The 17,553-nt window shown below is 37.3% G+C and overlaps 1 protein-coding gene and 1 non-coding gene across 2 annotated transcripts; one reads left to right on the top strand and one right to left on the bottom strand.

The window, feature by feature from the left end:
• Positions 1-6,314: 6,314 nt before the first annotated feature.
• LOC130950915 (small nucleolar RNA R71) lies at positions 6,315-6,418 on the bottom strand. Its single transcript, XR_009073768.1, has one exon. It is a non-coding gene; the product is annotated as a small nucleolar RNA R71 (small nucleolar RNA).
• Positions 6,419-10,937: 4,519 nt separating this feature from the next.
• Positions 10,938-14,886, top strand: LOC130945866 (F-box protein PP2-A12-like). The gene is made up of 3 exons (XM_057874564.1): positions 10,938-11,508; positions 12,079-12,197; positions 14,136-14,886. Exons 1-3 carry the CDS (start codon positions 11,191-11,193, stop codon positions 14,563-14,565), a joined length of 867 nt encoding a protein of 288 aa, XP_057730547.1. The 5' UTR covers positions 10,938-11,190; the 3' UTR covers positions 14,566-14,886.
• The last annotated feature ends 2,667 nt before the right edge of the window (positions 14,887-17,553 follow it).

Raw genomic sequence — 17,553 nt, 5'->3', positions numbered from 1 at the left:
CTTTTTTTTTACTAATTGATTCAGTTCTCAATTTGCTTTGATCTTATCTTCCTTCTGATTTTCGAAATTTTTTATTTTATTTTCCTTTTGTTTTATTTTATTTTATTTTAATTTTTTCGGTTATTTCAAAAAAAAAAAAAACAAAATTTATCTGTTTGCAATCATAGTCATTTCCCTTTTGTCCATTATGGACTTAAGTGGAATTAATCAGTCCAAAAGGACTCTGGGGTCATATGCTAACCCCATTACAGCTGCATATGGGAGTAGCATCTGCACACCTCCCATCAAAGCAAGCAGCTTTGAGCTAAATCCTCAACTCATCATCATAGTGCAGCAAAATTGCCAGTATTCCGGTCTTCCACAGGAAGAACCTACTGAGTTTCTGGCACAGTTCTTACAAATTGCTGACACAGTACATGATAAAGAGGTGGATCAGGATGTCTACAGACTATTACTGTTTCCATTTGCTGTAAAAGATCAAGCTAAAAGGTGGTTGAACAACCAGCCTACAGCAAGCATAAAGACATGGAAACAGTTGTCAGACAAATTCCTGAATCATTTCTACCCTCCAAAGAGGATGACACAGCTAAGGCTGGACATCCAAGGCTTTAAACAAGAGGATAATGAATCCCTTTATAATGCCTGGGAGAGGTACAGAGGTATGCTTAGAAAATGCCCCTCTGAAATGTTTTCAGAGTGGGTACAGTTAGACATCTTCTACCATGGGCTCACAGAAAAAGCTCAGATGTCTTTAGACCACTCAGCTGGTGGATCTATACATATGAGGAAGACAATTGAAGAAGCTCAAGAGCTCATAGACACTGTTGCTAGAAATCAATACTTATATTCTAGCAATGAGTTCGTTCCAAAAGAGGAAGTCATGGCATTAATCACTGATCCTAATCCTCAAGAACAGATGAATGAGCTTAATCAACAACTACTCCTGATGACAGAACAGTTAGCAGAATTTAAAGAGATGCTCTATGAAACTAAAGTTGCTAACAAGAGCATAGAACTACAGTTGAATCAGGCAAAACAGCAAATATCTAAACAGATAACAGAGGAATGTCAAGCAGTTCAACTGAGGAGTGGTAAGACACTGAATACCACTGCTCAAAAGAACAAAAAGCCAAACAGGGAACAATTGACAGAGGATAACCAAACCACTGTTCAAAATCCCTCTGAGGACAGTAAGAGCCCGGAGAGGAATGTCATTGGCGTTCAAATGCCAGAAAGGGGAGGAAAGTTGGCGTTAAACGCCCATTCCTTGCCCAGTTCTGGCGTTCAAATGCCAGAAAAGGAAGAGAGGTTGGCGTTTAACGCCCAAACTTCAACCATTCCTGGCGTTCAAACGCCAAGGGAGGATCAGACACCTGAGAGTGCTGACAGTAATCCCTCTAAAAAGGCTTCTTCAACCACTTCTGTAAGGAATAAACCTGCAACATCTAAGGTTGAAGAATATCAAGCCAAGATGCCTTATCCTCAGAAACTCCGCAAAGCGGAACAGGATAAGCAATTTGCCCGCTTCGCAGACTATCTAAGGACTCTTGAAATAAAGATTCCGTTTGCAGAGGCACTTGAGCAAATACCTTCTTATGCTAAGTTCATGAAGGAAATCTTAAGTCATAAGAAGGATTGGAGAGAAACTGAAAAAGTGTTTCTCACTGAAGAATGCAGTGCAGTCATTCTGAAAAGCTTACCAGAAAAGCTTCAAGATCCGGGAAGCTTTCTGATACCATGCACATTAGAAGGCACTTGCACCAAGACAACCCTATGTGATCTTGGAGCAAGCATCAATCTAATACCTGCATCCACTATCAGAAAGCTTGGGTTGACTGGAGAAGTCAAGCCAACCAGGATCTGCCTCCAACTTGCTGATGGCTCCATTAAACATCCATTAGGCATAATAGAGGATATGATTGTCAAGGTTGGGCTATTTGCCTTTCCAACTGACTTTGTAGTGCTGGAAATGGAGGAGCACAAGAGTGCAACTCTCATTCTAGGAAGACCTTTCCTAGCAACTGGACGAACTCTCATTGATGTACAAAGAGGGGAAGTAACCCTCAGAGTCAATGAGGATGAGTTCAAGTTGAATGCTGTAAAAGCCATGCAGCATCCAGACACACCAAATGACTGCATGGGCACTGACATTATTGATTCTCTGGTAGAAGAGATCAATATGGTTGAAAGCCTAGAATCAGAGCTTGAGGACATCTTCAAAGATGTTCAACCTGATCAAGAAGAACTAGAGGAAGCAAAGGAATTTTCGAAAATTCCTCAGGAGGAGGATAAACCTCCCAAACCTGAACTCAAACCTCTACCACCATCCCTGAAGTACGCATTTTTGGGAGAGGGTGACACTTTTCCAGTGATTATAAGCTCTGCTTTAAATCCACAGGAAGAGGAAGCACTGATTCAAGTGCTAAGGACACACAAGACAGCTCTTGGGTGGTCCATAAGTGATCTTAAGGGCATTAGACCAGCTAGATGCATGCACAAGATCCTGTTGGAGAATAATGCCAAACCAGTGGTTCAACCACAGAGGAGGCTAAATCCAGCCATGAAGGAGGTGGTGCAGAAAAAGGTCACTAAATTACTAGAGGCTGGGATTATTTATCCTATTTCTGATAGCCCCTGGGTGAGCCCTGTCCAAGTTGTCCCCAAAAAGGGAGGCATGACAGTGGTTCATAATGAAAAAAATGAACTGGTTCCTACTGATGCCAAGGCATCTTAGGCTAGTTTCACTAGCATTTTTCTGTTAGTTTTAGTTGTTTTATGCATTTTCTTGAGCTTAAAGTAACCAAGAATGGTTAAATGAACAACAAAGCAATGAACCATCCAAACATTATGATTTTGATGCAAATTTCATGAGTTTTTAGTGATATTACTTGAATGCTATGAATGGAAGAATTCTCATGAAATTTTGCAAGACTTTGATGCAATTGTTTGGATGATTTCAGGGAAGAAGAGGCTAGGCAAGGAAGCAACAAAATCAATAAAGGAAGCTTGAATATGAAAAGGGACGTTTCAGCTCCAGTTTAAGGTTAAACTGGAGCTTAAACGTCAAAATCATGAGAAGAAAGGAAATGCTGTAACTGGCGTTTAACCTCCAGTTTGACCTCAAACTGGAAGTTAAACGCCAGAATGAGAAAGGGCACTAAGAAGCATTCCACGTTTAACCTCCAGTTTGACCTCAAACTGGAGGTTAAACGCCAGAATGATGATTTGAACCAAGGGAGCATTCCACGTTTAACCTCCAGTTTGACCTCAAACTGGAGGTTAAACGTGTTCGACACCTCCAGGGCCACCATGCTAAGCATTTCCACGTTTAACCTCCAGTTTGACCTCAAACTGGAGGTTAAACGCCAGAAGCAGGAAGCGTACCAGGGAGCCATTCCACGTTTAAGCTCCAGTTTAAGCTTAAACTGGAGCTTAAACGTGTTATATGGAACAGATTGACCATGCCTTCTTCAAACATAAATAACTTGAGCTACAAAACTCCAAATGAGGTGATTCAAAATGCATTGGAAAGAAGACATCTAGAGCTTTCCAAGCATATATGGCATGCATGGTGGATACTAAAAATTGAGGGAGAAAACAGCCCCGTAATGTGCATAGAAGAGCATAGTACCAACATGCAATCAGGCCAGCTGACCTCTTCACCTTCCATGGAGTATAACTCGAGTTGTAGAACTCCAAATGATGCGCTTCTAGTTGCATTGGAAAGTAGATATCCAGAGCTTTCCAACGATGTATAATAGTCTATATTTGGCATCAAATTGGCAAGGTTGACAAGAGAACAAAGTGACGACTCAAGAAAGGGAGGTTAAATGTGTTCTTCATTTCCAGGTTTAACCTCCAGTTTGACCTCAAACTGGAGGTTAAACGTGTTCGATGGTTTTTCTCCTCCAGGGTGTGTTCTTCATTTCCAAGTTTAACCTCCAGTTTGACCTCAAACTGGAGGTTAAACGTGTTCGATCCTAATTACCTCCAGGGGTTGCTTTCTTCATTTCCAAGTTTAACCTCCAGTTTAACCTTAAACTGGAGGTTAAACGTGTTCGACTATGTACACTCCTGGGGTGTTTTCTTCCAATTCCACGTTTAAGTTTTAGTTTGACCTTAAACTAAAACTTAAACTTCAACTTAAACACCACCATTTGAAGAGGTTTCTGGGCCAATTATATTGAAGTTTAAGTTAGCAATTGAGCACAAATATTAACTTAAACTTATTATGGCATGAAACCCAATTGAATATCATGGTTTATGGGATTGGGCCTCAAGAATTGATGAGTCTGGAACTTCAAATCATTGAGTCTTGTGTCATTACTTGTTTACCACTAAGTTTGCTCAATGAATGTTACAGAATTGGATCACAGCCTCATCAGGATTATGGACCATAAGCCTAAAGTAAAAGGAAATCAAGGAAAGGCCTCAAAGCCCAAGAAACACAACAGAAGCTCAATTTAGAAAGTGTATAAATAGGATAGAATTTAAGTTAGTTAGAACTTTTACATTCTACAACTTTTCATTTTGCTAGTTTTGATACTTTGTAATTGAATTCAGAGCTATGACTCACTAAACCCCTTTCATTGGGTTAGGGAGCTCTATTGTAATTCAATGAATCAATAATAGTTTTATCTTCTTCTTCAATCTTTTCTCTTGAATTTTGTTAGAAAGCTTCTCGATCTAATTCCATTGGGTAATTGTCTTGGGAAAGAAATTACCCATAATTGGAATCCTTCGGAACCTTGGGAAAGGAATGATGGATTCATGCTAGAGAAGCTTTCTCACAGTGAATTGGATTGGGGTTTGGATGGATATTGTGACATGTAATCCTACCAAATTGTGGTCCATGAAGTTGTGTGGTATAATCAGTGATCGAGCTTCATCTCTTCTTATGAACATTTAAACCAAGGGATTGGGAATTTGTTTGTTTTTAGAGAGAATTGGTGAGCCAAGGGATTGGGATCCAATCATATAAGATTGCCAAGCAAAATTCAATGAATGCATCGGTTGAGGAAGAGATAAAATGTTTTGATTCGGAGATCTCAATATCTCCTAACACCCAATGAACTCCCCATCTCTGATCTACACTTTCTATTTACATTCTGCACTTTCAATTCATGCAATCACCCCAATTCCCTTTTAATTTCAGCAATTTAACTTTTAGCACTTAATTTCTCGCAATTTAAGATTCTGCTAATTTCATTTCCTTGCAATTTACATTTCCCGCCAATTTACTTTATGCAATTCACATCCAATTCTTGATTCCGCTCAACTAAACAAACTTCTAATTCGAATTGCTCAATCAACCAATCCTTGTGGGATTCGACCTCACTCTATTGTGAGTTTTTACTTGACGACGATAACCGGTGCACTTGCCGGAAGGAATTTTGCCGTTCGTGCAATTTCCTAAAATCGTAGCATAACAAGTTTATGCGCATCAAGTTTATGGCGCCGTTGCCGGGGATTGATTTTCGATTGACAATTCTCAAATTGGAAGTTAACTAGATTTAGCATTTTTCTTGTTTTGTTAATTTAGTTCTAGTTTCTTGTTGAATTTTAAATTCTGCACTCTGTTACTTGCTTTTTCTTTCTTATGCCTTTCAATTCTAGCAACTAACTCACTAACCCACTAACTATTTGAATTAATTCCTCAACTGCTCTAACAATACTCTTCCATTAACCAAGAGTATTCCACTTGTTTGTTGCTTGTGGTGTGTTCTTGTATGACAGGTAGAAGAGGAGAGACATCAACTCCTCCATATACCGAACCAGAGAGGACCCTTCATAGAGTTAGAAGGGAAGCAAGAGGGAAGAGAGTACTGAGAGAAGAAGAATCTGAAGGAGAATCTGAGGACAACTTTGAGGAAGCTCTAGATCTCAACATGGATAGAGAATTTCACAACCATGAGAGGGCTGATGGAAACAATGCCATTCCTGAGAGGAGGGTTCTTGGTTCATACATAAACCCAACTTCTGGGAATTGTGGTAGCAGCATTTAGAAACCACCCATTCAGGCCAACAATTTTGAACTCAAACCACAGCTAATATCACTGGTGGAGAACCATTGTTCATTTGGTGGGAGTGCTAATGAAGATCCAAACCAACATCTCACCAAATTCCTGAGAATTTGCGACAATGTGAAGTCCAATGGAGTCCAGGACAATGCCTATAAACTGCTCTTGTTCCCATTTTCACTTAGGGACAGGGCAGCTAAGTGGCTGGAATCATTCCCAAGGGACAGCCTAACAACCTGGGATGAGGTGGAGAGCAAGTTTCTGGCACGTTTCTACCCCCCACAAAAGGTCAATAGGCTTTGATCTGAGGTTCAGACTTTTAGACAACAAGATGGTGAGACGCTCTACGAGGCATGGGAGAGGTTCAAAGAATTGAAAAGGAAATGTCCACCAAACATGTTCCCTGACTGGGTGCAATTGCATATTTTCCATGATGGACTTTCTTATGAATCAAGGAAGGCTGTAGACCATTCATCAGGAGGTTCATTGAACAGGAAAAAGACTGTGGAAGAAGCCATTGAAGTGATTGAGACAGTGGCTGAGAATGAATACTACTATGTTTCAGAGAGACACAACACTAAGGGAGTCATGGAGCTGAACCATGTCGATACAATTCTAGCCCAAAACAAGGTGTTTGCCAAGCAATTAGCAGAACTCACAAGGAAACTAGACTCAAAGCAAGTGGCTGCTATCCACACACAAGATCAAGAGGAAGTAAGCATTGAAGGAGGTGATTGGGAAGAGGCCAACTATGTGGGGAACCAACAAAGGCAATCATACGATCCACATTCCAACACTTACAACCCAGGATGGAAAAACCACCCAAACTTTGGGTGGGGAAACCAACAAACCCAACCACAAAACCACAAACCCTACAACCACAACCAAGACAACAATTCCACATACCAAAACTCCAACCAAAGATCATATCAAGCCACACAAAACACTTATTCCCAACCACCATATCATGGCCAAAATAACCAACCTGCCCAATCCAATCCGAACCAACAATTTCAAGATCAATTAAACAGGATAGAAGGAAGGCTTGCAACCATGAGTCAGGACATAATTGAGTTGAAAAGCTTTAAGGAAGATGTGAGATCTACCTTAAGGAACCATGGTGAAAAACTCAAATGGATGGAGTCTCGAGTAGGAGAACTATCTCAACAGGCCCCCAAGTCAACTGCAGTGTTCCCTAGTGACACTGAAAAGAATCCTAAGGGGGAACAAAAGGGAGTGAGATGGGAAGAATGCAAGGCCATCACCATGTTGAAGGAAGTCTCAGAAGAAGAAGGAATCAGACCCTCAGAACAGGAGCCAGAAATCTTGAAGGAAGGTATGGAAGAAGCCAAGCATGAAGGTGAAACTGAGCAAGCCAAAGAATTGCAAAAGGAAGGCATGCTGGGAACATACCAACCAAAAGCACCATTTCCTCAGAGATTAGGAGGAGGTGAAAAAGGGAAAACATATTCAAGGTTCTTAGAGACATTTAAGTCTCTCCACATCAATATTCCCTTTCTTGAGATCCTCCAGCAGATGCCTACTCATGTCAAGTATTTGAAGGAATTGCTGAGCAAGAAAAGAGTTTTGAAGGGAGGACAAACTGTAGTAATGAACAAAGAATGCAGTGCACTCATCAAGAAGGATATGGTCTCTAAGAAAACAGACCCAGGAAGTTTTCATATCCCCTGTATCATAGGGGAAACAAAAATTGACAGAGGATTCTGTGATCTAGGAGCCAGCATAAATGTGATGCCTCTGACTCTTATGAAGAGGCTACAACTGAATGAGGTGAGATCCACTGATGTAATCATACAATTGGCTGACAAAACTCAGAAGCAAGCTGAAGGGGTAGTTGAGAATGTGCTGGTGAAAGTGAGAAATTATTTCTTTCCCATAAACTTTGTCATTTTGGACATGGAGGAAAGCTACTTACACCCTATCATTCTGGGAAGGCCATTTCTAGCCACTGCTAGAGCACTCATAGATATAGAACAAGGAGAGCTAATTTTGAGAGTACATGATGAACAGCTCATTTTCCATGTTTTCAAATCTGCATCTGAGCCTGCACCAGAATCTGAAAAGCCTATGGATGACAGTAACTATCTATGTTTGGAGGAAAACAAGCTAGCAGCCAAAAGTTTGAAACAGTCTTTGGAAGGAAAACAAGAATTGCAAGAGTTAAAGCCACAACAATCAATAGAAACAGCTCAGAAGGATCCTCCTAGCATAAGGGTCAATGACGAATTCCTCAAGAGAGAGGGAAGAATTGTAAAAAAATTACCAAGAGGGTGGAGAAACAAGAAAATTCCCACTGAAGGTTTCTCTCCGGGAGATAAAGTGATATCAAGTCACTATCTGCCAATCCCACCTGGCCTCAAACCCATTCCTTCCCAGCTCCCTCAAGTGTTCACAATTAGGAAAGTTCTTTCTATGGAACATTTGGAAATCATGAAGGAATCAAATGGGGATGTTTCCATAGTAAGAGGAGAAGACATCAAGCACTACAATCCACCCTAACAAGGGACAACCGTCAAGCTAGTGACGTTAAAGAAGCGCTTGTTGGGAGGCAACCCAACCTGAGGTAATACTCCTTTACTGTTTCTTTTATTTGTTTCAATAAAAAGGTGAAGTAGTTTCTGTGCATTGCAAGGAATTAAGTTTGGTGTTTCACACCAAACAATGAATTTGTGGATCAATAATTCAAAGGGGAATGTGTGACTCTAAGTTTGGTGTTCCACCATACAGATTAACTGAACACAACAACCTTTGAATTATATGAAAGGAACAACCATTCTAAGCAATCACAGAAATGCTTAAAATCCTTAGCAGCAACTTCATTCCAAGGAGAATTCAAGGATTCAAAGAGTAGAGGAGTAAGTAGGAGACTAAGTTTGGTGTTCACACACCAACTTAAGACTCAGACACTTGCCCATATATAGTGAGCTAACCATTCAAGTGCTTGAAAAACAAGCAACTTCATCACTCTTTGCAGGAAAGGAAACAAGGATCTTAGAAAGAACATGATGCAAAACTAGTAGAAGAAGGAGAAATCAAATTGTTTCCTGGCAACAAGGAGAAAACAAGAAATTTCACAAGGTGGTGTTGTTCCTTGACCTTTCTTTAAAGGGCAAACAAAAGCATGCTTGTTCTGGGTTAAACTGAAACTGTTGAATTTTTCTGGAATGTGAAGTTTTTAGTATGTTTGTTTGTTTATTGCTTTGAATAAAGTAAATGCCTAGATGTTTGGATATAACTCACCTTCTTAAACAAATGCTTGCCATGCTTGTTCTGTTTCCAAAAATAAAAGAAAAGTTTGAACAAAAGTAACTTGGCTCAATTAGTGACAAATCAAGTAGAATTAAGTGGTGGTATGCATGCTTGATTGTTTAGTTAGCTCACTTGAAATTGAGTGTAGAATTATCATTTTTGTGAAGAAGTTGAATACTGTCTATAGATCTTGATGAATGAATGTCTTTGGCCATGACAAAGAAAGAAAAAGAAGAAGAAAAAGCCACTGAAAAGGGCAACCAAAAAGCAAAAGAATTAAGAAAATAAGCTAGGCACCAATGGTTTGAACTTTTGAGACATATGCCTGTGGTGTTTATGTACTAGGATCTGCTTGGATGAATAGGTTCTATGGAGTATTTCAACACTTGGTAACTTGGGTTAACTAACTCGGGATTATCAACCAAAAGTCCATTATCAAGAGCAACCTAGCTACAAAACATTTAGTTACACAAAGAGGTGCTGGGCACCAATGTCTCAAAAAGAAATGTGAACTAAAATGCCTGTAGTGGATATGTGTACTGCACTGATAAGAAAAAGAAAATGCCAAAGGCTTGTGCAACACATGACACTGAGCAAACAAGGAGCAAAAGAGCTCTAAGAAAAAGAAAAACAAAGAAAGAAAAAGTGCCAAGGACATGAGAATAACAAGAGGCCATAGCAGTGTTTGATGGATGCAATGAAAAAGTGATGATTCTACCTGATAAGAATGAAAAAGTGATGCTGCAACTTTCTGCATAAAACCCTTCTGATGAGCTTCAAATGCTTGCTAATATAGCCACTGTAATTGCTTTTTGTTTCATACTTTCTTCTCAAATAACTCAGGACTTGCTTAGGGACAAGCAAGTATTAAGTTTGGTGTTGTGATGCCAAGGCATCTTAGGCTAGTTTCACTAGCATTTTTCTGTTAGTTTTAGTTGTTTTATGCATTTTCTTGAGCTTAAAGTAACCAAGAATGGTTAAATGAACAACAAAGCAATGAACCATCCAAACATTATGATTTTGATGCAAATTTCATGAGTTTTTAGTGATATTACTTGAATGCTATGAATGGAAGAATTCTCATGAAATTTTGCAAGACTTTGATGCAATTGTTTGGATGATTTCAGGGAAGAAGAGGCTAGGCAAGGAAGCAACAAAATCAATAAAGGAAGCTTGAATATGAAAAGGGACGTTTAAGCTCCAGTTTAAGGTTAAACTGGAGCTTAAACGTCAAAATCATGAGAAGAAAGGAAATGCTGTAACTGGCGTTTAACCTCCAGTTTGACCTCAAACTGGAGTTAAACGCCAGAATGAGAAAGGGCACTAAGAAGCATTCCACGTTTAACCTCCAGTTTGACCTCAAAAAAAGGAGAAGAATTCATACATGCAAAGATTATATTTTTTTTATCAAAAATAGAGAGACTCAAATTCATAATCTCTAAATAAATATAAAGGGATTATGCCATTTAAACTGTATAGTTCATTGGCTCTCAAAGATTGTATTTGGTTTTATAAAAATTCTTGTTTATATTATTGAAAAACAAATAGTTTAAATATTTTGGTTTTTTAAGAACTTAACACAAACGAGGTATGGTATAGTATATATAAGATAAGATGCGGGGCAGGTGTTGATGGAAGTGACCATGATATTTTCTTTCTAATTTTCTTATTGTCGTGTTTCTCATTCCCCCTTTCTCTTTGCGTTGTTGTTCCGCTTTGTGTACGAATCACACATCCCCTTTTCTCTTCTCTCTTCTCTGCTGTCACCCTCTCGTTACTCCATAGTCATTACTCATTAACATAAAAGCCCTTCCCTACTTCTCCCTCCCTCTATCTCAGTCTCATTCATTCATTCATTCCTCTCTCTCTTTCTCTTTGGAACCTTCTAGTGCTGTCTTCGATGGGAATCAGCTTCTCTTCCTCTCACTCGTCACCACCGTCACCGTCACCGTCTTGCGGCATGGATGAGTTGCCGGAGAGCTGCGTGGCTCTGATCATGGAGTACCTGGACCCTCCGCAGATTTGCAAGCTCGCCACCTTGACCCGCACTTTCAGGGCTGCCTCCTCCGCCGATTTCGTTTGGGAATCCAAGCTTCCTTCCAATTACCACGTTCTTGTTCGCCAAATCTTCAATGGTTTACCCACCGATTTAAAAAATGGAAAGAGAGGCATATACTCTGCGCTCTGCAGAACCAATACCTTCGATGGAGGCACCAAGGTAATCAACCTTCTTTCACTTTCATTATTCTCTTTTGCTGCACAAAAAAAAAAAAAGATTTTTTTACTTTATTATTGTTATTGTTATTATTATTTATTTATTTATTTATTTATTTTTTTGGTGAATCACTTCTTTACTCCGTTTGTTGTAGAAACCACTAGTTTAGCACAAGCAAAATATTGAAACGTTGTTCTTTCTATGGTTTACTGGTTAAATGGTCATGATTTGCAACCAACTTGGTTAGTGCAGTGGGTAGCACACTAGTTGGCTTAAACAAGGGTTGGGGTTTGAATACCAGCGACTTATTGGCTAGCCGCAAATGCTTAAATGTAGCACTCATCCACTGCCGTGGGAAAATAAAAAGTGATCATGATGATTTGGTTGCTTGTTCCTAAAGAAGAGTAAATAAAAAAAAAAGATAATTCTAGTTCTTAATTTTTTCCTTTTTAAGTATTAGATCCCTAAGAGTGAGAGGGTTTTGCATATTTTTCGGTTTGTCAAATGAGGTTTTGTGTTTGCTACCATGCTCATCACGCTGGAAGATAATTTTTTTTTTCTTGATGGAAGCAGAAACTTTGGCTGGACAAGAACATAGGGAAGCTTTGTATGTGTATAGCAGCTAAAGGACTGTCAATAACGGGTATCAGTGACCGAAGATATTGGAATTATATACCAACTGAAGAATCTAGGTAAGCTTCTTCACACTCATCGATCTTCTTACCTTGAAAGATATTTTGTATCAAATGGGAACAGCTCTTTCTTATGCTTGCTATGTAGTTGATGGCTTATGAAAAGCTTTCAAGTTTCAAACCGTTGCAGAGGATGCAAAACGTCAGAGTATGTTATATGGTTCTTATATTATAATTCCCATTCTTTTTCTTCTTTTTTTTATTATTATTGTTTTAAAAAAGAAATTTAGTGTTGTTACATATAGATAAGTCAGGGGTGTTGAGGTTATGTCTCACTGTGTTTTGAGGGAGTAAAGTGGAAAAGAAAGAGGCCACAAAAGAAAGTTATAGAAGAAATAAATTTCTAGTGAAGGATGCTTTTAAGTTTAAAAAAGTGGTAAATTCTCATATAGAAGAAATGAGTTTTTTGATGATTTCTATGTATTTGAATTGACTGAAAGTTTGAACTTTTACCATTTAGCAAAACACAAGAGGGAGTGGGGTAGTAGACTGAGGACAGAGAAACTGGAATTGAGGGATTATTTCGCTTCTTATTTTAATTCCAAAGTTTTGCTTGGTTGAAAAGGTGAACCAACAAGAAGGTCAAACATTTTGGTGAAGATCCGTTTATACTTGGTGTGACAACTTCAGTTGAAAGTCGTTTTCACTTTGTCCTGAATGTTCCACCTTCCCATGTTCTCCCCACTTAAACCAAGAAGACTTATAATAGGGATCCAGAACCCAGAACATAGCAATCCTTAGGAAAATCGAAACCCAGCTTTGATACCAAGCAAGTTTAGGTGGTGGTTGAACTAGTAGTTTGTTTTATTTTGTAGCAATCCAAACAAGATGGCAACATGGTTTGTGGCCTTGCGTGGATCAGGCAGCGGTTTAGTGAAATCTGCTGATGTAAATATTCTATATTTGTACTTTCAGTAGAGTTTATTAGTACTTTTGTATGTAATGCTATTATTTAGAGTAAAGATCCAATCCGGCTTTGTCTATTTTCACGAAGGACAAGATGCCCCTTGTCCAAGAAAAGAGACACTTCAATTCTCAACCTTTTCATTTTAGGACAATATGACCATTCTCTTAAAAAATCTATTAAATAGTAACAAAAATTAATTTTGTGGGAGTATTATTTGTAATTTGTGGGGGTTTTAAACCTCCACAAAGTTTTTTTCAACAATATAACCAATTCATTCTCATCATTATCATTGCTATCTCTACTATTTCTATTGTGTAACCATACTTTATCACCATCATTATCTCTTCCATTGTCATCATCACCAATACAAATATCATCAACATTAATGTTATCTTATTTCATTTCTTGTTCTATGCTATTTTTTCCCTTTAAAAGGTCTTTGAATTGCAATTACTTTCTTTTCCTGCAACATCATTTCCAACAATGGTCTTTCTCTATTTAACCACCGCTAGTGAAGGAATTTTTTAAAAGTAAACATATTAATAGTTTGTGGGAGTTTAAAACCCCCCATAAATTACAAATAAAACCCTCACAACACTAATTTTCATTACTATTTTACAGATTTTTTAACAAAAGGGTTGTATTGTCCTAAAATGAGAAAGTTGATGGCTGAAATGTCCCCTTATTTTTGGACAAGGGACGCCTTGTCCTTCCTGAAAATGGACAAAGGGCGGGTTGGGTCTTTACTCTATTATTTATGTTTCATATAAAACATTGGATCTGATATATATGTGTGACTTTCTGGATTAGCTTCAATTTTCTGTGGAATCTTCTTGTTAAGGAAGAACATGCATATTGGTGAAAATAGTTGAATCTTTCCCCTTTTGTTATTCTCGTTGATGATGAAATTAAAGTAATGAACCTCAAAATCATCTAGTTTAACTGTCAAAATAGTAGGTCTTGTTTTAAATGGTTAATCACTTCAATGCACTTTTGAGTAAATCTTGGGCTTTTTTCCATCATTTTTGCAGATTCAGTACCGTCGCATACCTTCAGCAAATCTGGTGGTTTGAAGTGGACGGAGAAGTGGAGTTCCCATTTCCGGCCGGAACATACAGCTTGTTCTTCAGACTACATCTAGGGCAACCCTCCAAGAGATTTGGCCGACGGGTCTGCAACACAGAACATGTTCATGGTTGGGATGTAAAGCCTGTAAGGTTCCAGCTATGTACTTCAGATGGCCAGTTTGTTTCATCCCAGTGTTTTCTGAGAGAACCTGGCAAATGGAGCTTCTACCATGGTGGCAATTTTGTTGTGGAGGATGGAAATACATCAACAAAAATTAAATTCTCCATGACTCAAATTGATTGCACACACACCAAAGGGGGGCTATGTGTAGATTCTGTGCTGGTGTATCCAAGTGAACTCAGAAAGGTTAAACCGTTTTTAAGCTGCTCTTAACCTTTATAGTGAAAGTATATGTAGAAGTTAAAAATATGGGGATATATATTTAGATAGAACATAGGTTGGGGTCAGGAGGAATAAAGAATCAAGTTTTTAGTATGGTTCTTTAAGGGGTTAGAATTTTTGAAGCTGATGTATATAAATGTGGAATCTGGTGATGAGTCTGTAACATTCTATCATAGTTTTTCTTGTAAAATGCAGAATATTGTATTTTGTGGCAGATGAAGTGAAGAATGAATATTAGCAAGTAGGAGGGAAATGAATGAAGTTAACCTTTCTAGTCATATTTTATTTTTACGATAAGAAAAATTTAAGTGATGAATTTAGCACTAGTCAGCCCATCAAAATTAAAGCATTTGTTTTGTTTATTTATTTTTTTCAATACAATGATTACTGTTTTAATTGTGTAAAATTTCTTGTCTAGAGATATTCTCTACATCCAAGCAATTTTAACATCCAAGTAATTTTAGGTCGCGCGCTTTTCTTGCTTTCTTTTTACCTCACGCTTCTCTTTTTCCCCACGTTTCTTCTTTTTCTCACGCTCATTTACGCACGGAGTGTCTTCTTCTATTTCTTCGCCTTCCTTCTCCTTCTCCTCCTCCTCCTCCTCCTCCTCCTCCTTATTCTCCTTTTTCTTTTTCGTGATTCTTCTTCTTCACGTATTTTCTCCTTATCGTCATTCTTTTATTGTTGTTGCTGCTGTATTTTTTTTGTCTTTTTTCTCCTCTCTGTGGTGAAAAAAATAGTAGAAGGTGAGGAGGAAGAGTTTTGAATTGTGCAGAACATAAATGAACCAAAATGACCAACACCATTGAACGGAACACCAATCATGAGCTAAATAAAACGTGATAAATATTCAATCAGCAAGAAAAATATTTTTGCATGCACAAGGACTCAACTGAACACATTAATAATCAAGTGAATAAAAATGAGCAATTTCACTTAACCAACACTATTGATGTTCTGAATAAAACGTGATAAATATTTAATTATCAAAAAAATATTTATACATGCACAAGGACTCAACTAAACACACGAATAATCAAGTGAATCAAAATGAACAACTCCTCTGAACCAAGCAACATTTGTGTGCTGAATAAAACGTCATAAACATTCAATCATCAAGAATAACATTTTTCTATGCAAAAAAAGTCAACTGAACACATAACAATCAGGTGAACGAAAATGACCAACACCACTAAGCCAGCACTATTGATGTTTTGAATAAAACGTGATAAATATTTAATCATCAAGAAAAACATTTATACATGCACAAGGACTCAACTAAACACACTAACAATTAAGTGAATTAAAATGAGCAACTCCACTGAACCAAGCAACATTCATATGCCAAATAAAATGTCATAAACATTAAATCATCAAGAATAGCATTTTCCCATGCAAAAGAAGTCAATTGAACACAACAATCAGGTGAACCGAAATGACCAACACCACTGAACCAAACACCAATCATGTGCTGAATAAAACATGATAGACATTCAATCAGCAAGAAAAATATTTCTGCATGTACAAGGACTCAACTGAACACACTAACAATCAAGTGAATCAAAATGAGAAACTCCACTAAACCAGCACTATTGATGTTCTCAATAAAACGTGATAAATATTTAATCATAAAAAAAATATTTATACATGCACAAAGACTCAACTGAATACACTAACAATTAAGTGAATCAAAATGAGCAACTCCACTGAACCAAGCAACATTCATGTGTCGAATAAAATGTCATAAATATTAAATCATCAAGAATAGCATTTTTCCATGCAAAAGAAGTCAACTGAACACATAACAATCAAGTGAATCAAAATTACCAACACCACTGAACCGAACACCAATCATGTGTTGAATAAAATGTGATAAACAGTCAATCAGTAAGAAAAACGTTTCTACATGCACAAAGACTCAACTGGACACATGAACAATAAAGTAAATCAAAATGAGTAACTCCACTTAATCAAGCAAAATGTTGGTGTTGTTGATGATGACTATAATGAAATCTACGTGCGCGAATTCAAAAGAAGAATGAGGAGGAGGAAGAGAAGAAAGAGGAAACGGAAAAGGAGAAGACGATGACAAAGAGTTGCGTTATGAAACGCGCGTGTGATCACGCTCCTTTAATGAGAGTGATTTTTGTTGGTGTTAGACTTATTTGGATGAACTTAAATAAAAAAATACTTGGATGTGTAACAAGTCTCTTTAAAATAAACGATTGTTTTGTTTATTTTAAGAAATTCTTATCTTATCTTTTTATTGCAGGTTTAAATAATTATTAGTTAATTTTTGTTTAAATAAAATATTTAGTTAATTTTTGTCCTAAGAATATATTTTAAAAATATAATAATAAATTTTTTTAATAATTTTAATATATTTAATATATTAAAATATATTTTTTAATAATTTTATAAAATAATTTTTATAGTATTTTTGAGACATAAATTAGCAAAATTCTTAAATAAAAGATAATCTAAGAGACTCCTCAAAAAAAAATACTATTATTCTTTTAAAATTATTTGTATCGAAGAAATCACCATATCTTCAACTTTTCCATGATAACTTTTGTATTCAGATTAAACTAGGACAAAAAATGAGACATAAGTTGTGATCTAAGAATTAGACAATGCATCCCTCTTACGTATTATAATTAAAAATCAATGACGGATTATGAAAGTCACCGTCTTATCTTATGCTAACTAAATTAAGCTAATTAAACACAACATAGCCTCCTCTACAGTGATTTAGAGCCACTTCTTTTCCTTGCACTTTGTTTTACCAAATTTTTTCTTTGCACGTGTTCATTGTATATTTGGTATCTTAAACTAAATATAAGAGAATAGCACTTTGGGATCAGATGATAAATTAATAAGATTTGCTCATGGCGGTTGAAGGTCTTTGTTTGTTTGTCTGTTTGTTATTTTAAGTTTTTTGACGCAGGGATTTTGTTTGTTCTATTTATTTGGTGTCAA

This window comes from Arachis stenosperma, chromosome 1, assembly GCF_014773155.1.
Source record: "Arachis stenosperma cultivar V10309 chromosome 1, arast.V10309.gnm1.PFL2, whole genome shotgun sequence".
NCBI classification, from domain to species: Eukaryota; Viridiplantae; Streptophyta; class Magnoliopsida; order Fabales; family Fabaceae; genus Arachis; species Arachis stenosperma.
Note: the sequence above shows the minus strand (reverse complement) of the source record. Positions and strands in the feature narration are given on the sequence as shown.